This window comes from Sapajus apella, unplaced genomic scaffold, assembly GCF_009761245.1.
Source record: "Sapajus apella isolate SASKATOON/1434 unplaced genomic scaffold, GSC_monkey_1.0 scaffold58, whole genome shotgun sequence".
Classification (NCBI taxonomy): domain Eukaryota; kingdom Metazoa; phylum Chordata; class Mammalia; order Primates; family Cebidae; genus Sapajus; species Sapajus apella.
The window spans coordinates 7,001,320-7,028,707 of record NW_022436998.1 but is presented as its reverse complement, the minus strand read 5'-3'; the positions used below and the strand labels follow the sequence as shown (position 1 = coordinate 7,028,707).

The window sequence follows — 27,388 nt, the reverse complement described above, 5'->3', positions numbered from 1 at the left end:
CGACACTCTATGAAGCTGATGGTAACATTCTACAAAATGTCAACAGTGTCACCATCTGTGATAAGTCAATTTTATGAGTCAACTTGACTTGGCCATAGGGTACCCACATATTTGGTAAAACATTATTCTGGGTATTTCTATGAGCATGTTTTAGATGAAATTAACATTTATCATTAGTAGACTGGGAAAAGCAGATTGCCTTGCCTAATGTGGGTGGGCATCCTCCAATCAGTTGAAGGTCTAAATAGGACAAACCCATTGATCCTCCTTCACATGAGGAGAATTCTTCCTGCCTGAAAGCCTTTAAACTGGCTCATCAGCTTTTTTCCAGCCTTCAGAGTAGAACTGAAACACTGTCTCTTCCTGAGTCTTGAGCCCACCAGTCTTCAGACTAGAACTACATCACCAGCTTTCCTGGGTGTCTACCTTGCTGAATTGCTCTGCAGATCTTGGGACTTACTAGCCTCCATAATTATGTGAGCCAATTCCTTATAATAAATCTCTCTCTTTATCCGTACACACATATATTTTATACATGCGTACACACAGATATATACATACATACACATATCCTATTGGTTCTGTTTCTCTGGAGTGGTTTAATACACCATAATATACTTGAATAGAGAAATGGTCTAAGCCAGAATGGTATTTATTATGTTGTCATGTTGTTTATTCAATCCCACTGACCTCTCTGATGCCCAGTATCCAGGATTCTTGGGGTTCTCAATAAGTAATATTTGATGATAAAAACCAAAACAGTAATTATGCTGGGAATGGCTTATTTAAAAAAAAAAAATCTTACCCTATATCCTTTCTCAGTTATCTTGACTGAGAAGAAGCTTCTTTCTGTTTTAAAAATAATTATCTATCCTCCCAGAAAAATCCTATTTTCTTTTTTAGAAGGTCTATTTTCAAAACACTCAGATATATAAGGAACAAACGAAAATCCTAATGGAAAACGGGCAAGGTTATAAATAAGACATTCACAGAAGAAAATTGCAAAGAGCTGGCTAATAAAACAAAAAAATGCATAAACTCATTTATAATTATAGAAATGCAAATCAAAACCACAAAGAGATCCTATTTTAAACTATTACAATGACAAAAATTAAAAATTTCCATTATACCCAAATGTGGAGAAAGAAACATTCTCATCACTATTGGTGAGATATTCTTTAAGAAGAATACATGGCACAACCTAGTTAAATTAAAAATGCACATACCGTTTGACATAGCTATTCTTCTGTGAGGAACTGATCCTAAAGATATGTTTACAAAAAAGCATGTCAACAATAGACACACAGCAATGTTTGTATTAGCAGAAACCAAAATAATCTCCCAACCCCATTCAGCCTAAATATTTACCAGAAAGCTAATAGTTAAGTAAATGATGGTACACATGTCATAAATACTAGACAATCATTAAAAAAATGGATTGCAGTAACTTTGCTGATGTGAAAATAGATCCAAGATATGAGCCAAACAAGGTACAGAATCATTTATATAAAATTATCCCCTTTGAGAATATTTTATAAGAATAAATATAAAGAAATATGTGTGTGTATATATATTTATAATATTTATATTCTAAATAGAGACAGCCACGTAGCTCCATAGGGAGATGCATACACATTGTTGTGGAAATATACACTGGAAATTTATCAATGATTACTTTCGGGAAGAACTAGCTATTGGTCAGTGAATAGAACATCTACTTTTTACAACTCTCTGTACAGTATTAATATGTAACTATGCGTATAACTTGTTTTTAAATGCTATTTTAAATTTTAGGCAGAGAAAATCTTACTCCCACCTGATTCTTTCAAGTAATGCTTAATAATTGAAGAAATTCCTTGAGATGCCACAAAGTTACAGTCTCCTCCTTTCATCACCATTCCTTCAATAGGCGAGGTTAGAGGCCTCAAAATGCCATGGGCTAACAGTTCATCATAAAAACTGAAATAAATCAATATGTATATTTAATGTAAGTATATATCATGATTCACTCTAAAAGACTATATTCTCTTCCAATAATTCTCAGAGGTTGTAATTCATTCATAATTAGAAATATTCCTATATTTTATATTAAATAAAATGTATATTTTGTGTTAAATAAAACATAATACAGGTGAAAAAGAGAAATGTTTTGAGTATCCGTAGACCTTTTGTCAAAGGCCTATTCCTCTGTAAGTATATTTTAAAAGTAAAGTTAATGAAAACAAACAAATGTATCTAGTACATCAATTTTAAATTTGGTTAAGAAGATTGGCTCCCATCACAGCTAGTTGCCTTCTTCCATAACACCAACACAGGAGTTGATTATTGAGCGCTTACTATGTTCCATTTATCAGCTCATCTAATCTTAACACTCCTATTGAGGTAGGTGTTAAGAGTTTCCCATTTTACTTAACTTTTTACTGCTAACACCATCAACAAAGACATGTTTCAAGAGGCAAGTTTAATCATGTTAAAAATGGATGATTCGCATCTTTTTACACCATGCAACTGCTAAGATTGATTCCACCTCTTGCAACTAACTCACCTTTGGTGGGTTTTGGCATAATGAGGAGTGCAGGTGATGTACTGAGCACCCAAGTCAGCTGTGCACTGAGGATTATGAGGACTGCTGGCTGTAGTCATCCTTCCCCCTTGAATCAATCCACAGGAAAATGTCTTATTGCATTAGAATGAGCCTTAGCAATTAATTCAACCCACCCTAGGTTACCCCAAATGGATTATTTCAAAAATATCTTAATTTGTTTTAAGCTGAAGTATTTGATCAGATTGTGAGATTTTAGAAGAAAAGGAGTCAGGAGCAATGTAGCAGTGCCCAGCACCATAAAAGTGCATATATTTAGTAATAGGAGTGAAGGGACAAAACTAAAAAAGATTAATTAAATGTCAGAATATATGAGTCAACTAATGCTCTTTCATTTATGCAGTCAATCTTCATCGGAATGACAGGATTCTGCAAACTACATCTTCAGAAAGTCTTGGTCTATGATCACTTTGGGAGCCTCATAATCTGCAGAAAGCTGCAAAGTCAACAGACAGACCAAGGCAAAAATCTATTTTTTAGGGACAGCAATAGGCCTGAGCTTTGCAAACCTGGGTCAGGCCCTCTCCCACGCCGCCGTCTCAGGGCTCCCTCAGAAAACCGCGGAGTACTCCTACCCTGCTCCAACCCTCGCCCCCTCTTGGGCCTTTTCCCAGGCGGCGGAAGTTCCCGATCACGTGACGAGGCCCGCAGTTCAGCGCGTGGGCAGCTCTCAGGGTGCTGAGGCTCTAGCGTTTCCGCCTCAGACTTACTCAGGTGCAGGCCCACACCGCCTCAGCAGCCGGCCCGGCCAGCCTCTTTTCCCAGGTTTTGGCATTTAGACAACACACCTGAGTCCTCAGCCTTGTCCCACACAGCTAGGTACAAGGGACCGGTCGTCTGCCTCCTCAGCAGCGCAGCGCACAAGCTTCCTGTCAGCCCGGCGCCCACGACCAGCACCCGCGCCATGGCGGAAGGGGATCCACGATCCGCGCCGAGTCTCCGCGGTGGGGCCGAGCGGCCCGGGATTTGTGGAAAGGCGGTGGAACCGGCGCTAGCGCTCTTTGGTTCCGTGCTCCCTTCGCGGACCCGGGCCCTGGGCGGTCCCTCCAGCCGGCCTGCAGGGGGCGGAGAGGAGGCGGCTGGAATGGAGAGGCCAGTCGGTCCTTGAGGAGTAAACCAGAGCCCTCAGAGAACTTAGACTGTCTCCTGTCTTTGGGGTCCGGGCGCAGCCAGATAGGTTCCACACTCCGGCCTGCCCCTCGCCAGAAAAGCCTGGAAATCGTGTGGGCTATTGTTGGGAGAATCTGCCTCGCCACAGAGCTGACGTTGACTACAGCGGAGAACCAGCTTAACCCGTATACTGCGATAGCTCTCTTGCCTGTTGGGATTTTTGCTATTTTAATATTCTAGTTTTGAAAGTGGGAAGAAGAAACACCAGTGATACCACGGGAAAACTTCCCTCTAATGCTTGAACAGCTACTATGAGCATAATAGAAACACTCTGGAATCTGGGAGACATTTTTCTTAGACCTGGGATTTTGTGTAACTTTCCTGAACCTCAATTTCTCCATCTAGAAAATGGGAACAATAACGTATACATTTCAAACTTGTAAAGATTAAAGATACTTGATTAATCAGAAAATTACAAATTACTCTTCAATAAATACTAAGTTCTATGTCAGAACGCATTCCGTATGTACTAAGGAATATAAAGACGAACAAGAGAAGGATTGGTGCCATTGCCATTGTTTTTATTTCCTCCTCCTAACATTGTACTGGAAGTTTTCAATGAAACGGCACAAGGCAATCAGAATACTGAATTATTAAATAATTAAGTTCACTAACTTGCAGATAAATTATTACCTGGAAAACTAAGAAACCGATTAAGTATCAGCACCAATAAGAAAATTGACAATGGTAACCAATTATAATGGAAACATTTAAAAATCAGAATATTTACTTCATGTCTACCTCATGAAAAAAATTACCATGTATCAAATGGGTGATGAATTAATAATAGATGTATCTAATTAAAGAACTGGAAGAAAATGTAGCTGGGCATATATGACTAAAAAAATATTTTTAACCATAAAAATCAAAGATGGAATTGAACAGAAAAACATTGAATACATAATCATTTACAACTTGTATAGTACCAAATATACAAGACAAAATACAAATAGTAAATTTCGGAAAGGTATTAAAGTTTATATTATTTAAAGACATTATACAAAGTCTTAAAGACACAAATGACAAAAGCCAAAAGGAAAATATGTATATATTGGATAGAGTTCTTGAATCAAAAGAAATACATAAGTCCAATAAGCATGTGTTTAATTTTTTCTATTCAAATACAGATTAAAAGGAGGTACTATTTTTCATTTGTTGGGCTTTTTTTTTTTTTTTTTTTTAAACCTGAGACAGGGTCTTGCTCTGTCCCCTAGGCGAGTGTGCAGTGGCACAATCAGGGCTCACTGCAGCCTTGACTTCTTAGGCACAAGCCATTCTCCTTCCTCAGCCACTGGAGTAGCTGGGACTACAGGTGACCACCACGACACCTGGCTAATTTTGTGTGTGTGTGTATGTGTGTGTGTGTATTTTTCGTAGAGACAAGGTTTTGCCATGTTTCCCAGGCTAGGAATAACTTTTGTAAATGTGAAATGTCTTCATTTGTAGGGATACAGCAAAATATACAATAGTATATTACTGATGGAAGTGTACTAGAGAAATTTTTCATAATATAGTTTGATACTCTGTCAAAAGCCTTAAAGTATGCCCTTTAACGCAGACATTTATCTTGGGAAAATAGTGTACAAGTATATATTAAAGTTTATGATTTTTCTGAAATTAAAAGTTCAGATTTCTCTGAAATTAAAAGCTTAATGTGATTCACAGCCATAGAAAGTCTTAAAATCTCAAAATTGTCTGGAAAGGACATTTAAATTAATCAATTTCACCTGCCCTCTGCAACCATTTTATACATGTTAGTACAGACACTAAGTTCAGGTGAGTTTACCCAAACTTACCTATTATCTCAGTGGTGAAGCAAGGGCAGACCTTCATGGTCTTCTGAGTCTGCTCTCCTGCTTTTTTCCATCCTTTCCTGCTTTCTTACTTCTGTTAATAATTTGATCATCTTGGACAATGAGACTTGAAACTTCATAATTATCTTCTATAGCTTCTTTTTTCTCATCCTTGATACCTATCAGTCCTCAGGCCTTTTTGATCCTTTCTCCATTGTCTCTTGAATCCAACCACATTAGATTGCACAACAGAAAAGTTGCTCAAATTCCATTTCCACCAGCAATGGTAGAAAACAGATAGTGAACAGATAGAATATTGTAAAGTCGGAACATTTTCTTCACTGCACTCTGCCAACTGTGAACATTTATCATTTCAAAGAGTAATTGCCAAAAAATTAATTCACCACTTGAGTTCAAGCCATCAGGTTTTTTTTAAGCCAGTCAAATTTAGCACTGGAGGGTTGTATACCAACTTTAGTGACATTACTGTTAATAAATTCTGATAAGCCATTACCATCAGACCAGTTCAAACCATCGGTTCTTACCTTAATTATTACAGTAGCTTTCTAACTAGTCTTCCTACTTAGCAGTTCTGCACCCAGCTTCTAGATGAGTCACCACCATACTCAAAAACTTTCTGTAGCTCTCAGTTTCATACATAATTAAGTTCCACTGCATTAACTTGGCACAAAAAATATTCAATAATATATTCTTATTCTATGGTTGTCTCTTAACGTTTGTATCTTCATTTCTTCTATGCTGTGGCTGAACCGAATTGCTTTCTTTTCCTTGAACACACTTACCTATGGCAGAAGAAAACCTTTCCTTGTGCTGTTCTCTGTGTATAGAGCATCCTTGTTAGACTTGCATCTCCTGCAGTTGTGAATTTGCATTAACCCTTCACTGTCGTTTTCCTTTCTCCCTATGATCATGCACTCTTTCAAAACAGTTATCCAGAATTTTGAATTGCTGTGGCCATCAAATGGAAGTAGCCATAGTGGCTTACAATTTCTCCTTATGCCTAGCCTCCAGAATGGGTTGCATCTGATTTCACAGTTAATAGAGTAATGGGTCCATGGTTGACTACTTGACAGTAGTACATCTTTCTGGAAAGGTAAGAATGACTAGATGACCTAGAGAAAATTAGGATTGCAAGATAGATGAGACAGCCTCCTTGTCAAATATTTGTTCTTCCTAATCACTTTGACCTTTTCCCTTGACTTTTTTCCTATTCTTGATCTTTTCAAGGCTGATTCCATGAATGACTTCATTCAAATCAGCTTAAAAGTGGTCACCTAAAAGTGGTATTCTCTGACCACTTGACCTAAAATAGCCACCCAGTGACTCCCTATTTCATCAAATGATGGAAAAATGAATGCTTTATTTTCTTCATCTCAATCCCTTTCTAGAAGTAATTTGCTTCTTTACCTGTTTACTTATTTATTGTTTATTTATTGTTTTTCTCCTACTAGAATTTAAGCACCAAGAGGGTAGAAATTTTGTCATATTTAGTACAGTTTCCCTGGCAACTAGAATCAAAGTGAGAATTCTCAGAGACTATGAGGGTTCACTATCTGTTTGCTGGAAGATATACAAGACTTTTGTGGATAATACTTAAAGCGAGATAGGCCGGATGGTAATTCAGGTTGATAATGATCAATGACATTGAGCTTTTTTTCATATGTTTATTTGTCACGTAAATGTCTTCTTTTCAGACCTAACAATACTTTTAAGACTGTTGCTTCTATATTTGAACTCCTTTAAGTCATTTTTGACTACATATTCACTACTTGTTACTGTTATTACAATAATTGTCAGACAAAAATAAATCTACTTCAGACTTTTAAGGAAGTTTCGTATCTTAATAATTTTAATTGTTTTTTAATAGACATTTTAATTGCTTTTTAAGTAGTGGGAAACTACCACTGACAACCTCTGTGGTGGTTTTCTCATTTTTGGGAAGATGTGAATGTATTTGGAGTAACGTATGGGAAAGGGGCTTGAAAAAAAATAGGAAGCTGGATTTAACATTGCCTTGAGTTAAATGTTCTCTTTTTATTTTGCTTTTTAGTATAATGTACTTTTTCTTAGCTTTCCTATGACTCTACTTAGCAACCTTTGCTAAAAGAAACACAACGATGATTCACTACTTTGAAGACACATACACTAGACACTTAAAATCAACAAAAGCAGAGAGGTATGACATTATACTTTCCATCGTTTTGTGTTGTATCTAGAGTCAAACTAATCATTTTAATGGCATAAAAAAATAATTCTCAACAGGTACGTTGGCCCATGCCTGTAATCCTAGCACTTTGGGAGGCCGAAGCTGGTGGATCATGAGGTCAGGAGTTCGAGACCAGCCTGGTCAATATGGTGAAACCCTGTCTTTACTAAAAATACAAATATTAGTCGGGTGTAGTGGCACATGCCTGTAGTCCCAGCTACTTGGGAGGCTAAAGCAGGAAAATCGCGTGAACGAGGGAGGTGGAGGTTGCAGTGAGCCGAGACCCTGCCATTGCACTCCAGCCTGGGTGACAGAGTGAGACTCCATCTCAAAAAAATAATAATTAATCTTCAAGTCATCTTTTAGGAAATTATATTGTAGTTATGCATTAATGTTAATATTACAGATATTTGATATTTTCATATTTTAAGTACTTTTACTAAATGGGCGATAGCTTTTAAAAATTATTATTTAAAATTCTGGCAACCTCCAATTTTAGTGCTGTGGTATAAAACTAAACTTTTTACTCACTTTCATCTTTGACTGCCTTATGAAAGTTTGACTCTGAACAAAGTAAATCACCAGTGATTTGCTGCATGGAATACTATCTCACCACACAGCCAGCATGGATGGAAAATTATGGCAAGTAACTTAAATTGAAGTAATAATGATTACCTGCTGCATTAGGTACAAGGTTTACAGGACAAAATAATATTTTAATGTAGTAGTGGTGATTACTTCTATAGCAAACCATTTTATCCAAATTATCATTTCAACACGTATTAGAAAAATTATTGATGAGATATTTTACATTAGATTTTTTTGTAAACCCTCAAAATCCAGAATGTATTTTACACGCATAAAAGATCTTAATTCTGGGGCTAAATTTTTTGAGACAGAATCTCACTCCATTGCCCAGGCTGGAATGCAGTGGCACAATCTCAGCTCACTGCAAACTCTGCCTCCCAGGTTCAAGCAATTCTCCTGCCCAGCCTCCTGAGTAGCTGGGATTACAGACATGTACCACCACGCCCAGCTAATTTTTTTGTATTTTTAGTGGAGATGGGGTTTCACCATATTGGCCAGGCTGATCTTGAACTCCTGACCTCGTAATTCACCAGCCTCGGCCTCCCAAAGTACTGGGATTACAGGCATGAGCCACCACACCTGGCCTAGGTCTAATAGACACACTTGAGGTGTTTTTTGATTGCATAAAATTTGCACCTACAAGAGTAGTTTCACATACCTAAATTGTCTGAAATATATTTAAAAGTTTCAGTAACTGAATTGACTATCAATAAATCATTTTCTTAAATGACTATCAATAAAACTTTTTCACTAGTTGCTTTGTATGATTGACGAGTCACTGCAAATAATAAGGTTAATTTCATTCGATTTAAACATTATGACAAAATTATTTATCTTTTTCGGAAAAATTCAGACTTTGAGGTAAAAACATATTAACTTAAAAACTCTATCTCTCCAAGTTAAGTATAATTAAATCGCTCATGTCAACTTAAAATTATTAATATCAAATTCAAATTTGAGCTGCAAAGCAACTCTAAATTTATCAATATCAACTATTTTTTCTTGTAGTTTTGTAGCCAATTTATATAAAAGCTGTTGTTTATAATTAAAATCTGCATATTGATTCACGTTAGAAAAATGTGTAAATCATGATTATTGAATTGCATTATGAAAAGTTTTCATTTCAACATAAAGTCTAGTAGCAGTTGACTAGATATTTGAGGCTATAAAATTACTGCCCAATGTATAATCTCAAAGCAATGTATTAAAATAATAAATTAGCTTTTCCATTCAGCATGATATGGATGTAAAATCATGTCATCTGCCATATTTTTGTTTTCAATTATGGGATATTTAATAAGTATTGCTTTTGTTTGAAGACAATCTTGAATTGGGATTAACAATACAGTAAATCTTATAAAAATTTAAAGTTGTACTTAACAGAAAAATATTTTACACTGCTTCAGCTTTCATATTACAATTAATTTAACTAAAATAGAATATTCAGTTTCTCACTAGCCACATTTCAAGTGCACAATGGCCACATTCTAGACTTTAGTGAACGTTTTCACTAGTTGCCTTATGTGGTTGATAAGTCACTGCAAATAATAAGGTTAACTGTATTGAGTTTAAACATTTCCCATTACTGGTTATTAGGTGTACCAACTATATATTAAAGGTTGATCCTTCTGTGTTTTCTTTGAATAAAAATATTAAAATTTTGAGAAATATTTGAGGCTATAAATTGGGCAGTCATAACGTACAGATGCCTGGAACAGTCCAGATTATGCCTGTTTTCACAAGAAAATTGTCAATAGAATTTCATTTTCAAAGGTATATTGTTTCAGATGATACTCTATACATCCATTCTAGATATAATGCAAAGTACTTTAAAACCTCTGCTAGGAAGGAAGCAGTGTGTAGTAAGCTACAATATCAGTTACTGCATGTACAGACAAAAGAAAATATTCCTTCCCACACTATTTCCATATGCTTATCTGAGAGCCCATGAGGACAGAGGACTGAGTAGACTTGCTGCATGCTGAGCTGTTTTCCAAGAATACAACCAAAGAGGAATATCTAAGTGTGATTCTAAATGTTATAAAGTTTTTCCATGTGCAGTAAAATTAGCAACTCTTGTTCTTCTCTTTGGTAGAAAATATTGATAATACTGTTTTAAACTTTGCTGTTGCCTTCAATGAAAATCACAGATATTATATCAAATATAAATACTTGGACCAAAGGAGAAAAGTGCAGCTTCTGTAAATTAAATTTTTAAGTTAGAAAATGTTTTTTTAAAAATGAATACATTTTAAAATTTTCAAATCTACATCATTTTTTTTCAAGCTATCAATGTACTGGAGACTGGACTAATAAATACGTAGGAAAGACATATCAATTAGGTGCATGTAAATTACGTCCCTAAATTGCTTGTAAGTTGTTCTCTTGAGTAAGGAGGATTGTTACATATTAATATCAGCTATGTGACAGGCATTACACTAACACATCATATCACATTAATCAAATTTAAGTTTTATAACAACCCTGAGAAGTAGGTATTAGTTGCATTTTGTAGGCAGGGAAAATGATGCTCAAAAGAGGTTAAATAATCTGCTTTAAGTCACCTAGCTAGTGAGTGGTGAAGCTAGGGGTTTTATAATCCTTGGATCATGTCCTTCCGGCATAGTGTGTTGGTTTATTATATAAGACTCATGAGATTTGCAAGTCATGCTTTTTGGGGGAAATCTGGATTGCAGCCTCTGTGGGTCCCTGGTTTATTGTTTTTAGAAAAAGCTTAAGAGTTCTGGTTTCCCAGATTTTAGGAGACTCAAAAATCACCTGTCTGTAAACAAAATAAAATGCCAACCCTGAGTCACTGAATGAAAGTTATCCAAGTTTCCAAATCTTCCCCTTCATCCCCTCCTCCCGCAAAAAAATTAAGCATACATTAAATGAGTGTTAGGTTAGTAATAATACTATTACATCACTAATTCAGACATCAATTAATTTGTAATACATGATAAAGCTCTCAGAATTGGGCTGAGCAATACTATAATGGAGACTTTTAAGAGGGAATTTATCTACAAAATAGAGTAGCCAGAAAAGCATGGACTTTGAAATTAAGCAGTCCTGAATCTGAATTCTGACTGCCAGTTATACATTTTATGTTTTTAACCAAGTTATTTAATTCTTCAAAGCCTCAGTTTTCTCATCCAAAAACAATATTTCCTACCTCACAGAATTATTTGCTGCAATTTTATAAAGGGTATTATTTACTGCAATTTTAATTGTATAAACATCTCCCTTTTATGCATAGGTCCCAAATGTGGTATCTTTTCACAATAATGTATTTTATCCGAATTCTTGGAATTGCTCATGGTGTAATTCAGAATCAAAGATCTGTGAACCCTGAGGCAGATATGAATATTGTAAGTTGTTAGAAAATAAATCTGGACTGCTGAAATAACAGAGAATGCTACTCTTCAAATTTTGAATTTTAAGTTAATAGATTTACAGTCAAATGTATATGTCTATATTCAAGTATTTTTATATGGGTTAATGTTTCTCATCAGCTATGCTGTAACTCAGTTTCTCCTTCAGCCTTATTCTATCTTTGTAATGAAAAATGTATAAATATATTAATACCTTCACAAATTTGAAATATATTCATACCTTCATATATATATATATGTGTATATATATGTATATATATGTGTGTATATACATATATATATATATATATGTATATACACCTCCTTCTCTTCTGCATATTTACCTACATACAAATTTCAGATATAAGATTAGATATACACATAGACATGCAAACATTTATGGATGCACGTATATTTTAAAATTGTATGTGGGTGGGTAGGTAAAAGTATGAGAGACTAGTAGTTAAAAAAGAAAATATTCTTGAGATACCTTTTTGAAGGTAGGGGTTTGTTTTTTATTTATTTTTTTATTCTTTCAATCCCTAGTTTATAAAACTGCTGTTCAGCAGGTGTTGTATACATACTTGTTATCTGAATGAATCACTAAATTAGCAAAAATAAAAATAGGCCTGAGGTTGAGAGAGAATACCAATGTTCATTATACATAATAGGTTAGAAACAGTAAACCATTCAACTTAATTGGATAACAATTTTATGCTAAAAGATTTGTTTTTTCTTAATCTAGAGCCAAATTATTTCCTACTGGGGCTACCCTGATGAAGAATATGATATTGTAACTGAAGATGGTTATATCCTTGGCCTTTTTAGAATTCCTTATGGGAAGACAAACAATAATAAAAATCTAGGTAATATTCAATTTAAGATGGATTGGTGACTATCTGGGGTCGGAAGTTCTTAATTATTCCAGTCCCTGGAGAATGTAGAACAAGAGAAGCATCTTAAGATTAAGTGAATAGTTAACTTCTCATGTATCTTCCCGCATGCCGCAAGAAGAAACATGCAAGAATATACACTGGCTTTCTGGTCACAGAAAGGCTGTGATGAAACACAAGGTGTTCTTTCCAGGCTTCCTTTGTGGATCATTTTGCTCTTGCATGTTGATTCTCTAGAATTTTCTTCTACCGATGAGAGATTAGAAATGCTCTGAAGCACAATAACATTATTATGCTCCAGGTTTGAAGAAAGGCTTGTACAAATTTCCTTCTTTGTGATTCTCTCCTCTAGTAATGGAGTGATGAGGTTGGTAGTAGCCTCACGGCTCTTTATTCCAACAGTAAGTACATTTGAATCATCAGCGTGTGGTACAAAACGCACTGGAATTTGTTAGGAGATCTGGGTTGTAGTCCTAGATCTGCCACTTACTAGCAGAATATGTAATGGATTACTTTTGCTTATTCATATAATTACCCAAATAAAAGCCAAGTATTTTCTTTTCTCCTTAGCTTTTCTCCTGAAAGAATGTTTCTTTCAGAAGGAAACAGAATGTGAAAAAATAGAATGTTGATTATATTATAGCACATTCTTTCAAGTTATTTTGAACATTAAAGTATACTTCAGAGAGGATATTAATTTGAAACAACCTCAATTAACATAATTTTGCATATTTATAAAGGTTACACCCAGTAGCGGAAAAATCTTAACATAGATTTTATATAATAATAGTAATTATCCCCCAAGATATGACCTCATTTTGCAAGTACTCTATTAAAGATTTAAAGACAATTTAAAAAACAGCAAGTGTCTTAGAGTGTTCTAAAGGCAGAGCCTGAGAGAGGGGTTCAGATACATGTGACTAATTGATGAAATACTGTCAGGAAGCAGTAAGGTGGAAATTAGGATAAACTAGGGTGAGGAGTTAAGGGATAATATGACTCAGCTTGGGGCTAGCTGCAAAATGATCTCAGAAGAGTTCAAGGTTCCCATAAAAATTGCACTACAGAGGTGAGATTAGAGAGCTAGCTTTTTGCCTTCCTATGTCAATTAATCATTGTCTGAAGGCTACCCCTAGAAGGAGGTATGATCTCTTAGGTGAGGCAGTTCCAATTTGGCCATGGGCAATTCTACAGAGAAAGGAGCAATAGTAAACCCTTAAAAAGCAATACCTAAGGCCATAACTAGTACTCATAAATTTCCTCCTCCACCATCCATTCTAGATTTCTCTACCTCTCAGATAGCCTGCCTGATAGGTAAGCCAGGCCCTCATCCCTGAGGGCTAACATATTCATATCAGGTGATTGTTGTATTTGTTCATGTACAGTTAAAACAGGGCATAGAAGTAGGAGAAGATGACTCAGTGGATCACCTGAAGAGCAAATGTATTTCTCCCTTTCCTCATTTTGTATCAGCAGACCTATTTCCTTATGATTATGGTCAATGAACTTCCTGGTCTTCAGTAATGAAGAGCCCACAGTGACTACTAGGCAGTGGTCATAGCTTTAAGTTTGTTAGGGTGAATATAGTGCCTTGGTGGGAGCATTTTCTCTCTGAGGATGAGGGCCTCTAGATATGTAGAGGCTGAAATTGCAAGTACACAACCCTGAGTGGGTTACTAGGAGTGATGGCAAGCTCTTGTTCCTCAGACTCCTATATTCTACTTAATGAGGAATGACCAATATATTATCACCATTTTAAAAAGATGTACAATAAATCCTGAAGGATAGTGCCCATACTTACAGGATGTTGTCTCCCAGCTGTCATCTTCCACTGAGCATTCAAGGGGTTGTTTGATTTTTCTGTCAGGTTGGCAACCTCTTGATGGGCGTTATATGGTGGATGCCATAGCCATGTGTCAATGAATATGTCAACTTTGCTATGTAATTGATCCCTTATTTAAAATGTGTTACTTAAAATGTGTACGAGTGCTCAAATTACTATAAAATGTTTGATTATTCTCTTTCAGTAAAATTTGTAGATTTAAGTGGGATGTGACCTAGTTGCCACGTGGTTATTTGAAAGACATCCATTAGTAAACTGTATTAAACAGCTCTGACATACAATGGAAATAAATATTAGTAACTACTTCACTTATAAAAACAATTTAAAAAAATCTTTAAACGTCATATATTAAAAGTTTGAATTTCAGAAAAGAGATTTTCATATAGATAACTACAAAATTTATAAAGAATTTTCTGCATTTTTTTTTTCAGTTCAGAGGGTTGTATACTTGCAACATGGTTTGCTTACATCTGCCAGCAGCTGGATTTCCAATCTTCCCAACAATAGTCTGGGCTTCATTCTGGCAGATGCTGGTTATGATGTGTGGATGGGAAATAGCAGAGGAAATACCTGGTCCAGGAAACACTTGTACCTAGAAACAAATTCCAAAGAATTCTGGGCTTTCAGGTATGAATAAACTAAAGTAACATTTCGTTTTATAAATGTATACACAGTTTTCATTTTGAATGTAATAAAATAAAATATAGGTCTCACTCTTTTCACAACTTAGGACGTTCTGTAGACCATTAAAATTTATGTGATTTTGGCTTGAAAATTAAAGAGTACTTATGTGATTTTGAGTTCTTTTTTTATATTTCAGCAATAATCTTTCTTACTTAGTACCTTATTCACCAACCCCATCCCTCCTTTAAGTACTCTTCTACTCTATAACTCATATATTTTTTCTGCCCTACTCTATTTTTCATATACAAACACCCTCTTTATAAGACTGCTTTGTGATTTTATTTCCTTGACTTTGAGTTTCTATTCAGAAGATACATTATACGATGTAACTTCCTGATTAATAACAAGAGAATAGAAAATTGCTTTTATTCATTTACCTATTCATTATTTTCAAATATCAATATAACATTAGCAGAAAGTGCTATTTTTATTTTCCTCTTTCTTTTGTAGTTTTGATGAGATGGCAAAATATGACCTTCCAGCTTCCATTGATTTCATTGTGAAGAAAACCAGACAAGAGGAAATATTTTATGTAGGCCATTCACAGGGCACTACTATTGGTATACCAAGAAATATTATTGTTAATATCCCTTAATTTCTTTTTTAAGGTTATGCATATACTTCTTAAAATTGTAGATAAGCTTCTAGACCTGTAAGTAAAACAAAAACTGTGAGACCAACGTAGTATAGCAGAATGCCCTTTGTGGGATTAGAGCAGAATCCTACATGCTGCTTTGATCCCACATGGAGTCTTCTCTAATGGCAAAGAATTGATTGTAAAGACAAGGTTGGTTGTAGTTTTGTTTGTTTCAAATTGTATAAAAGTTGGATATCAATGTTATTTAAGATCAAAGTGAGATTGCCACTATTATTTGTACTACAAATAGAATGTTCACATTATTTTCCCTTTTAAAAATGTAGAATAGGATTTTATCAGTAGAAAAGACCAAAAAGCTATGTATGTTTTTGCATTTAAGTCTGGTCAAACTTAAGAAATGCACAAAAATTAGGAAATTCTTCTTTATTTAAAGATGACAATAAAAGAATTTTAGTCAGAACTCTAATGCCTGTCTAATACGTAACAACTTTACTTTCAGAAATAAATTGCCTATGACTTAACATAATTCTCTTGCATACTATAAACCTCTTTACTTGTGTTATTCCATTTTGCAGGGAGAAAAAGCCATCTTATAACAGAAGCTAATATTAAGTCGTTTCTAAGCTGATGACTAAAATTTTCTTATAAAAATAATCCACTTTCTACTAGAAAAAGCATGTTGAGTAATAATGTAATCCCATTTTCTATAGATCTTTTCTCTGATAGTATTATGTCATATATGTGACTTTTAGTCCAAATTATCATCAACTATTCAATGATCTAAAACCAGGAATGGCTGAAAACATAGAAATAAGAAAAAAAAAAATGAGGATCAAATGCCATACCTTAATTGTTTGGTTGTTTGGCTCCTCAGAAACTAACCTAAATAAATAAATAACCACTCAGAATATTGATGTGTAAGTAGATAGCTTGATAAGATGGCAAAGGGAAAATTACTATTTTCACATTAATGCTTCTAAACTATTGATAAAATAAGATGCTTAGTATCCTCTGTATAAAAAGGTAAGGAATTTTAAAATATATTGAAGCTAAATATTAAAACAGTGTGACATTTGTTGAGTACGTCACCTAAAGTGTAAGATTCATCTGTCTGAAAATTTCACATATTTCATTTTTACCATTGCCCATAATAAAAAATGTTCAATATTGCTCCTAATCTTTAAACTATGGTGTTACATGTCTGATTTATTGCTAAATTATCATTCTTTATGGTCTATATATTGTAGAAACCCTAATTATCAGTATTCTGTTATATACTGGGTGATTAAAAAGTGTTTGATAAGTGAATTAAGAAATAAATAAGTTGATTGTTCGGAAACTATTTTTTAACTTAGTCTTATTCTCCATGGTGTCATCTCTTATTACATGGTAGTAATTGCACAAAAATAGCTTAATAATTTATATCTTCTTTTCTTTTAGGTTTCATAACATTTTCTACTATACCAAAGATAGCTGAAAGAGTCAAAATATTTTTTGCCCTAGCACCAGTTTTTTCCACAAAGTACTTAAAAAGTCCTTTAATTACAATTACCTACAAATGGAAGTCAATAGTGAAGGTATGTTACACCTTTCTTTTACGTCATTGATAACCCAAAATGATAATTCTGTGCTTTCAAAATAAGAGATCTTGACTATAGTAAACAACCACATGTATGCATTGAAATGTTTGGTTTCATTTACACTAGATTTTTGCCTTTATTTCTACAGAGGAATACAATTTTACTTATTATACCTTTAGAACCTCATTGTGAGAGGAAATCCAGTGGCCAAACCATCTCTACACCCTACTTCCAAGTTTATTCCTTTATTTAAAATTTTCAAACTACTGTGAGATAATTTGTTTGGTTGTATGCATAGTGAATTACTACATCATTTCTTTATTACTTTACTACATCATTTCTTTATTACTTATTGTGATCGTCCAAATGTGGATAAAATAAATTTATTTTATAGGTGTTTTCCGGCAACAAAGACTTCTTATCTAAAACCTCATTTAAAAAATTTGTTGGTTCAAAGCTGTGTCCACTACAGATTTTTGAAAAGATTTGCCTCAATATCTTGTTTATGATGTGTGGGTATGACCCAAAAAACTTAAATATGGTAAGAACAACTTATATTTGAAATATATATATTTTCCAACATTTGAAAAGTATAATAATAATAGTGCTTGTGTTATACCTTGTGTCATTTTGTGTTTCATCCATATACACTAGTAGTCAGATTCTTAGTCTATCTGATTTTATGACTACACCAACATTGTACAATTAATTTGCATTAACATGCTGGGATTGTTTTACCTCCATATTTGTCTTGCTGTCTGTAAATATTCAAAAGCAGCTGATGTGATGGGTATCTTTATTGACTTTTGCTATTGGGTATTAGTTTCCTGAGACTTCTAAGATTTAGGTCCTCTTCTATTTATTTGTTTCCCATAACTCCTCCTCCTGGTTCCTAATACTCCTTCCCATCCTTGTTAATCCTTTCATAATTAGAATTACTGCCTGCCAATTATCTTTCAGTTTCTAGCTTTTATCAATACTCTTGGAGTGGGAAACTATTGTGGTACTCAAGCTACTATTACCAAAACCTTTGGATTGATTGTGTGTAGGTTCTTTTAAGGATACAGGCATTTATTTGAAGTGTTTTTTATCACATTAAATTGAACATCTAGATTTGGAAGAAGCAAATGTGGCAATCGGACTAGTGGTTGGTTCTTGTTCCTGGGCCCTTTAAGAACGTCTCAAAGAGAGCCAATGTATACATTCAAAGAAAGAGAGTGTTCTCTTAATTCCCAAACACATTTTCATGCCACAAGGACATGTTTGTTGACTTCGTTGAATTTGTTCAATCTTACCTTATTTTCAGAATGCTATAAGAAATAAACTCAGTTGTCTTCTTTTCCACTCATAAAGATATGAGAAATGTACCTTCTGCCATAGAAAGCAAAAAGGATTACTTTCATATTCCCTCTTTTTCATATTCTTCTGTTCATGTAGTATTAAGCACCTACTATGAGAGAACTGGAAGAATCATAAATATAATGTTTGTTTTTACTTGATTTATCCATTATTTCTATGATTTGGGTAGTATATTTAGCCAATTCTGTATTTTTTGTAATTATAATGTGATGTCTCTGAGAACTCTTTTTTGTGTGTAAATTATTAGAAAAGCTTATACTCTGGTTTTCTAGCCTTGAAATCTGTGGCAGTTCTTCTACAACAGAAGTTGAAAATGTTGTAGATTGTAATATGACTGTGTCTTAATTTAGCTGGAATTATAGGAAGTTGGAAGTAGAAAATTTTCATGCATAGTGTGTTTGGAAATAGTAATGGTGAAACTGTGGTTAAGCTTGAATCAGTCTCTTGAGCCTAGCAAGATCTGTGGAGGAAGTAGGGTCTGGCTTAAAATTATTTTCCTAAAGCCAGTATGAAAAACCAAAAAAAGAATCTGGTAGTTTTTATAAAAAGGCTGTGAGTGGAATCTGACCAATGTCACTTGGGTATGAAAAACCAGCCACAGAGAATTGAAAGCAAGTCATGATACAAGGAAGAACAGATGATGAAAGTGCTCACAGTGTAACTTGGAAAATATATCATCAAACAACCAAAATGTTGACTTTGTCCAGGTGTCACATTTTTTTTTATGATTTACAAAAAGAAATTCTAACTCTTATAAAGGGAAATGAGCCTGAGATATACGAATGCAGCAGTCAACGGTGTGTGGCTACAATTTAGGTCCCTTTCAGGGAATGGATTTCTTCTTATCTTTCTCATAAAGGTGAAGTAGAGACTCTGGTAAACATTTCAGATTGCTCATAGATAGGCCTGATGGGTGTTTATGAAAGCTACTGTGCACTTCTTCATCCAGAAAGATGAACAGAACAGTGTGCTTTGTGTTGTATAAGCCTCTGACCTACATTAAGGTAAACAGTAGTGACCCAGGATGGAAGGAATATCTGGAATGTACCAGAAAACTAAGCATTATGTTGGAGCTTATTTCAAACACAGAGAAGAATTATAATCAGAGGACATAATAAATACCTGAGTTTTAATTATGGAATATTTCTGTTAAAAATTTCTGTACAGGCTGTTTAAAATGGTCCTGTCAGAACTTTATTTTTGACAGTTTCAAGCAGCCGGAATGGCAATGAAAACAAAAGAAATTTTCTCTTTATTGAGGTACAATTGACAAATAAATACATTGTGAAATAATTGCCACATCAAGTTGTTAATACATCTATCACCTCTAGTCACATTTTTGGTGAGAATGCTAAATTTTAGAAAATTTCAGGTATACAGTACAGTATTATTAGCTAATCACCATGCGGTGCATTAGATCCTCAAAATGTATTTACCGTATAACTGAAAGTTTGTACCCTTTCACCACCATGTCCCCATTTTTCCTACCTGCCAGACCCTGGCAACCACCATTTTACTCTGTTTCTATGAGCTCACCCATTTTTATTTTTTGGGTTTTTTTTTCTTAATTTAAGATACTACTTATGAGTGATATCATACAGTATTCGTCTTTCACTATTTGGCTTATTTAACTTAGTAATACCCTCCAGATTCATCTATGCTGTCGCAAATGGCAGAATTTTTTTCTCTTCTATGGCTCATTAATATTCCATCGTGCATATATATTTATGTGTGTGTGTATATATAAATGGATATATAGATATATATGTGGAGATATATATGTATATCTTCAAGATATATATATATATATATATATATATATATATCTTCAATCAGATGGGTCAATTTTTATGGTTGTTTTTGTTCTTATTGTTCCTGGAAGATATTATAAAGCTTGTATTTTATGTCTTCAGCTATAATATTAACAATATTTTAAAATCCATTTTGATAGTCTTTGCCTTTTAATTGGATTACATTTCATAAATCTATTTTTATATAATTATTAAGATTAGATTTATGGCTATCATCTTGCTATGTGCTTTTTATTTGTCCTATCTGGTGTTCTTTATTTAGCTCCTCAACTTATTTTGGTAATTTATTTCTATCTTGTTAGTTCTTTAGTGCTTTCAAAAGGTGTTTGTGTATGTGTATGTATAGCTGTTTCTCAGTCACATATAATTGTTTTTAGTAGGGTGACAGATGAAATAACTTAGAAATTCAATAATAGCGGCTGGGCATGGTGGCTCATGCCTGTAATCCCAGAACTTTGGGAGGCTGTGGTGGGTGGATCATGAGGTCGGGAGTTTGAGACCAGCCTGACCAACATGGTGAAACCCTGTTTCTACTAAAATTACAAAAAATTTGCTGAGCATGGTGATGCGTACCTGTAATCCCAGCTACCCAGGAGGCTGAGGCAGGAGAATTGTTTGAACTCGGGAGGTGGAGGTTGTAGTGAGTGGAGATTGTAGTGAGTGCAACACCCATTGCACTCCAGCCTGGGCAACAGAGTGAGGCTCTGTCTTAAAAAAAAAAAAAAGAAATTCAATAATAGCTTCTATATTAATGTAAAAATTGTACAATTTAATAAGTAAATTTGTATATTTAATTAAAATATAATTTGATGATTTGTTTATTAATGATTAATTTAAAATTAATTTTCTTGAAATAATTTAGTCTAATAAATACTAAGAGATTATGCTTTCTATGATTCAACTAATATAAAAATGCTTTTGTTTTTAACCCCTCAGAGTCGTTTGGATGTATATTTTTCACACAACCCAGCAGGAACATCTATTCAAAATATGCTCCATTGGAGTCAGGTATAACTGCTAAAGTGTATTTCAATACAATTTAATTTACACTAATCATGGTTTACCTCATTATTCTAGGGATCATACCACAGCCATAGAATAATAAATTTATAAAGATAACATGAAATTATTATATATTCGTGTAATTCCTTATAGTTTATAAAATACTGGGGCCAGGCCTGATGGCTCATGCCTGTAATCCCAGCACATTGGGAGGCCTAGAGGGTCAGATCACCTGAGGTCACGAGTTTGAGATCAGTCTGGCTAACATAGTGAAACCCAGTCTCTACTAAAAATATAAAAATTAGCCAGGCATGGTGGCTCATGCCTGTAATCCCAGTTACTTGAGAGGCTGAGGCAGGAGAATCACTTGAACCCTGGAGGTGGAGGTTGCAGTGAGCCAAGATCACACCACTGCACTCCTGACTGGATGACATAATAAGACTGTCTCAAAAATAAAAGTAAAACGTTAGTAGCGTAATTTAATAAACCTCTAAACCTTAACAGTGCTACAACAATATAAATATCTATGTTTTACAATTGAGAAAATGATAGAACAGTAGACTAGGAATTATTTAGGCCATGTCCCACAACCGACTTGCCCAATGATTCAAAGCTATTTCATTTTAAAAAATCTGATTGGAATACAGTTATCCTGATGCTTACTCTGAAATGCTTCACTAGACTGCTTTTTCTCTTCTGTTGAATTGTTAACTCCTTGAGGACCATGAGAAGTTTTGTTCACTTTTGTATTTCCAAGGCCAACAGTTCTAAGCATATGGTAGATACCCAATTAATATTTGTTCAGAAAATGATACTGATACAGAAAAATCCAGCGTGAATGTAATCTTAATGTTGAAAACCAGGATAAACATAGTATAAAGAATACTTTTCTCAGATCAAAAGACCAGAAATTAAATTGTTTCTCTGGACCTTAGTGGCATGATGACATTGAACATCTCATTTAATCTTCCTGAATCAGTTTCCTTTATTTTTAAAGTGAAATTAATAATTCTCTGATTTTACTTAGAAAAATATTGTAAGACTCGAAAAGACTAATGATTATGAATGTTCATTGAAGTTCATAAACACTAGGTAACTTTAAAGTATCATTAAGATATTGGGTAAGGCTTTTTTGTTTAGAAAACATTTAAATCTATAATGTAATTGATTTGATATAAATTATTGAAAACATTTATTATCACTTATATTTAGGTAAGATAAGTTATACTTTCTTCTCTGGTGATGGCTAGACTAGAAAAATCTAAACAACTTTTGCAAATATTTATCCATTGTAACAATATTTATTTTACACCTACTATATCTGTGTACAATTCTGTGTTCATGGGCTACATCAGTGAACAAAACGAGAACTCCTGTCTTCCTCAAGCTTGCATATTAGTAGATACATAGATAATAAATGATAAGCACGTCAACTTTAAAAACTATTATAATGTGTTAGAAGGGATGAATAGAACTATGGAGAAACTGCAGTAAAAGAGTAGGGAAAAGGGATTAGGCATGTTGGGAAGTGTGTTGTATTTTTTAACAGAAAGGTTAAGTCAGGCTTCAATGAGATGGTGACATTTGAAAAAATATTTGGAGGAGGTGAGGTAATTAGCACTATGGATGTCTGGGGCTGCCATAACAAAATACCATAGATTGGGAAGCTTATAAACAAAAGAAATTTGTATATTTTTATTATTTTATTTATAAACAAAAGAAATTTATTTCTTATTCCTCACAGTTCTGGAAGCTTAATCTTGGAAAGTCAAAGATGAACATGCTAACAGATTTGGTGTCTAGTGAAGGTCCACTTTCCAGTTCATAGATGGTACTTCTAACTATGTCCTCAGATGGTAGAAGGGGCAAAAGAGTTTCCTTGTGCACTTGTGACCTAATCACCTCCCTCAAAAGCTCCACCTGTTAATACAATTACTTTGGGGGTTAGGGTTTCAACATATGAATTTTGCAGGGACACAAGATTTAGACCATACAGTGGGGGGTGGGGCAAACATTTCAGATAGAAGGAGTAGCCAATGCAAAGCCCATATTCAGTAGCATTTCTGGGAGGCTCAGCTAAGAAGCAAGTGTGGCTGCAGTAACAGAGAAACTTAGAGAAAGGAAGCAAAAATAATGAGTAAGAGGGAGCTGTATGCCATTGTAAGGACTTTGGCATTCACTCTGTATGAAATGAGAAGGCACTATATGTTTTTGAGCAGGGAAGTGACATGATATAGTTTACACTTTTAAAAGGAACACATTGGCTGCTATGTTGAGTAGACTATAGTGGGACAAGAGTGAAAGCGGTGAGAGTTAGGAAATTATTGCAGTAATCCAAATGGGATTTAACAATTGCTTGGACTGATATATTGACAGTGGAAGTGGTGAAAAGGAATGGAGTCTGAATAAACATATGTATATCATGAACATGCTGGCAACAAAGTTGAATAATAGACTCTATAATAGGCAAGAGAGAAAGAGAGTCTTGGATAATTTTAAAGTTTCTGACTTATGTAATGAAAAGATAAAATTGCCATTAAAGGAGATGAGGAGGTTTGATGATAGAAGGGTTTGGAGGAAAGGTAAAATAAGTTTTAGATATTTAAGTGATGACATTGAGTAAGCAGTTGTGTATAGGAGCCTAGAATTTAGGAAATACTTATAAAAGAAGATAAGCATTTTGAATGTAAATGACATATAAAGCCAAGAGAGTGGGTGAGAATACAAATGAAGTGAGTATAGACAGAGAAGAGCAAGATCCTTTCGAGCAAGGATTGGGTACTGAGATCTGAAAAGATGAACAGGTCAGGTGGCAGAAACTAAATCAGCTAAACAAAGCTGAAAAGGAAGAGTAAGTGAAAATGAAGATCAAGCAATTGTGGTGTTCCAGAAGCTAAGTGAAGGAAAGATCTCAAGGATGAGGGAATGAACAACTATGTCAAGTGCTGCCCATAGATAACATGAAAAAGTTCCTCAGAATTGATCAAAGTGCTAGAAATGTCAGGGTCATAAGTAACCTTGGCCAGAAAATGGTGGTGAGGCTGTGATTATAAAGGGATAAAGCAAAAAGTGCCTTCTGAGACAAACTCTTGAGCCCTACCGTTTGAAGCAAGGTGTTTTTGGCGTGTGTTATCTTAGTCTCAGTACAAGACACTCAGTGATGATCTCTGTTGATGAAGCTGAAAATTTAAGGGAGCCTGATGTTACTTTCCTCAAAAGAGGCTCCCCTCCTGGTGGAAAAAGGCCTTGGACATATGTACATTTATATAAAGACAATGAAATTATATTTAGATTCCCCTGCCCCCATCTCCAACCCCTTCTATTTATTTATGTATCCAAAGGAAAAGAAGAACAAAGAAGCCAGCTGCATAAATACCAGCAGACCCAGTACAATGGGGGTATATATGCATTGCATGCTTAACTTGCTCAGCTGCCGCTGTTATGAACAAACGATATGGTCTTCTTGTTTGTTTCTCTTTCAGCTTTTAAATTCTACTCATTTGAAAGCTTATGACTGGGGCAGTCCTGATCTGAACTTGGTTCATTATAATCAGGTAAATGATTCTCTATAAAAATAAAAATTCTCTCCCTTCCTGATTGTTCAGATGACTTTGCTATATACTAAGGATCAACTATAAATCCCCAGAGTACAATAACACACTGACAGGGACCAGCAGATAAAGATAATGTTCATTTGAAAAATATTGTCACATCCAACCGAAGTGGCTTTTCCATGTTTTCTATGTATTTTAATAAATATTCTGGATAAGCCTAGAAAAGTTGACAGGCAGTAGAAGAAGTCATTGTCCCTCAAGAGGAAAAATATTGTGTTTTTAATATGCATAGCTTTACATTTGGTTAATAAGAAATAATAGGCATAATATATTTATTGACCCTAAAACCAGTTATTCTGTTTGGAAAGATAAGAAAACATATATAATAATTAGGAAAAATTAGCAGTCAATGAGAATGTGGTAAAAATTGTATAATAACAAAATTATGGAAGTACTAGAACCCAAGTCTTTCTGACTTCAAAGTTTATGCTTTTCTTCCATACTTTACTGCCTCAGCTAAACTCCAGGCCTGATGTGATCTATTCATATAAAAGTCTGATCTTCATATAAAATTTGAAGATCAAATTCAATGAGATCAGAGTTGACACTGACTGCCAATACTTATAATGTATTGACCAACATATTGATAGCAATATTGCCACAGAAAATTTGATTTAAAATCTTTTATGTTTTATAAATAGTACTGAAATTACCTCTGTGAAATGTTTGAATATTTTGAATAGAGCAAACTGTCTAGTTTATGTATGATTTATTTTCAAGTAAAACTTGTAATGCCTATTCATGCTTTTATACCTTTGTTTCAACAGATAAAAGTTGAATCCATTAGATTTGACTTATTTTAAAACAGTATTTAAAATCATCATTTTTAATCAACTAGTAATGAAAACCTTCCAATGTATCATCTCCTATGAAAAATCTTTTTTCACTCATTTATTTTTAGACAACATCTCCATTATACAATGTGACAAACATGAATGTGGCAACTGCAATTTGGAATGGTGAAAGGGACTTATTGGCAGACCCTGAAGACGTTAAAATTCTACATTCTGAAATCACAAACCGCATTTATTATAAAACTATTTCTTACTACAATCATATAGACTTTTTGTTTGGATTAGATGTCTATGATCAAGTTTACCATGAAATCATTGATATTATCCAAGATAATCTATAAAGAACCATGGCACTGTGTGTTTAAAGATCTATATTATTCCTACTAAAATCCAATTCTTATATTTTTAACTGTGTAGGTTCTTTCATTTTTAAAACTAAAGTATGTAATTTTTCCCTGAATATTCTTATTGACTTTAGGCCCTCCAGTCATTAAATCAGTGTCATTAATTATCTCAGGGGAAATGGCAGATTATAAGTCAGTCTAAGAAGCCTGTTGAGTTTCAGAATAGAATTTAGATAACTTATATCAAAAACAGTAATGTTTAACAATTTGAATTACAAGAGATAACATTTTAAGAAAGTTTTTTTCCGAAGTACAAGGGCTTACAAATTTTATAAAAAATAGAGTTTCGAGTAATACTTGATAATATGAAAACTAATGTTCCTCTATCCTAAATAAAGAGCAAAAATGCTTTTCAAGTTTTATAAAGGAGTTTGGGAAGAAAAGAAAAAGAAAGAGAGCCTGAATGCCAATGTAATATTGCTGCCTTATGACCATTTCAGGCAAAGTCCAAGATGTAGGGGCTGTGCTTCACTTCCTGGAGTGCATAGCTTGAGAAGAGGGAAGTTGCCTTTCCAGCCTATTGTGTGTTAAGAGCAGCAATGGTTGAGTTATATTCCTAGGTAACTAGATCTGAGGATAGATTCACAAAATATTATGCACTGTAGCTTATTGCATATAAGATCCAATAATTTCTTATACATGAGACATGTAGATATATTCAAGAGTGTACTAGAAGATGTAAAAAGGAATAAGATTTGAAATGAAAGTATACTGTCAATAAATGCAACACATATAATAGAAGGCACAGACTGTGGCAAGACAATGGGAATAATCAGGAGATGTACACAAAATTGTATGTAGACTTTCTGTTTCCAGTTCCTCACATAACATAATTGGAAGTTACCTCTCAGACTAAACAACAAACAAAAAGTTCAGTAGACTGAAAAATCAATAATTCCTCTTGTCAGTCTTTTTGACACTTACACAAGTGTCTAAATCAAATGGAAAGTATGTAATCAAATGTCAGTTTTACCTTCAGGAGTTTGCTCAGGTTCTCACAGTAAATATTAGAGAAAAATTCTCTCATGCTCTAGCAGAGAGAGAAGAATAGAAAC

General features: G+C 34.2%; 2 protein-coding genes across 2 annotated transcripts in view; one reads left to right on the top strand and one right to left on the bottom strand.

The window, feature by feature from the left end:
* Positions 1–3,652, bottom strand: part of RNLS (renalase, FAD dependent amine oxidase) — a 317,899-nt gene extending 314,247 nt beyond the window's left edge. The window contains exons 1-3 of the mRNA XM_032245603.1: positions 3,391–3,652; positions 2,546–2,651; positions 1,817–1,959 (exon numbers count right to left, since the gene is read on the bottom strand). Of these exons, the coding sequence (XP_032101494.1) occupies positions 1,817–1,959; positions 2,546–2,651; positions 3,391–3,508 (367 nt within the window). The 5' untranslated portion in view covers positions 3,509–3,652. The remainder of the gene's footprint in view (positions 1–1,816; positions 1,960–2,545; positions 2,652–3,390) is intronic.
* A 95-nt stretch (positions 3,653–3,747) lies between these two features.
* LIPJ (lipase family member J) lies at positions 3,748–26,336 on the top strand. The gene is made up of 11 exons (XM_032245602.1): positions 3,748–7,201; positions 7,637–7,762; positions 11,637–11,748; positions 12,497–12,617; positions 14,919–15,114; positions 15,622–15,731; positions 17,210–17,346; positions 17,744–17,890; positions 21,456–21,527; positions 25,004–25,075; positions 26,037–26,336. Exons 2-11 carry the CDS (start codon positions 7,704–7,706, stop codon positions 26,268–26,270), a joined length of 1,260 nt encoding a protein of 419 aa, XP_032101493.1. The 5' UTR covers positions 3,748–7,201; positions 7,637–7,703; the 3' UTR covers positions 26,271–26,336.
* Positions 26,337–27,388: the final 1,052 nt, after the last annotated feature.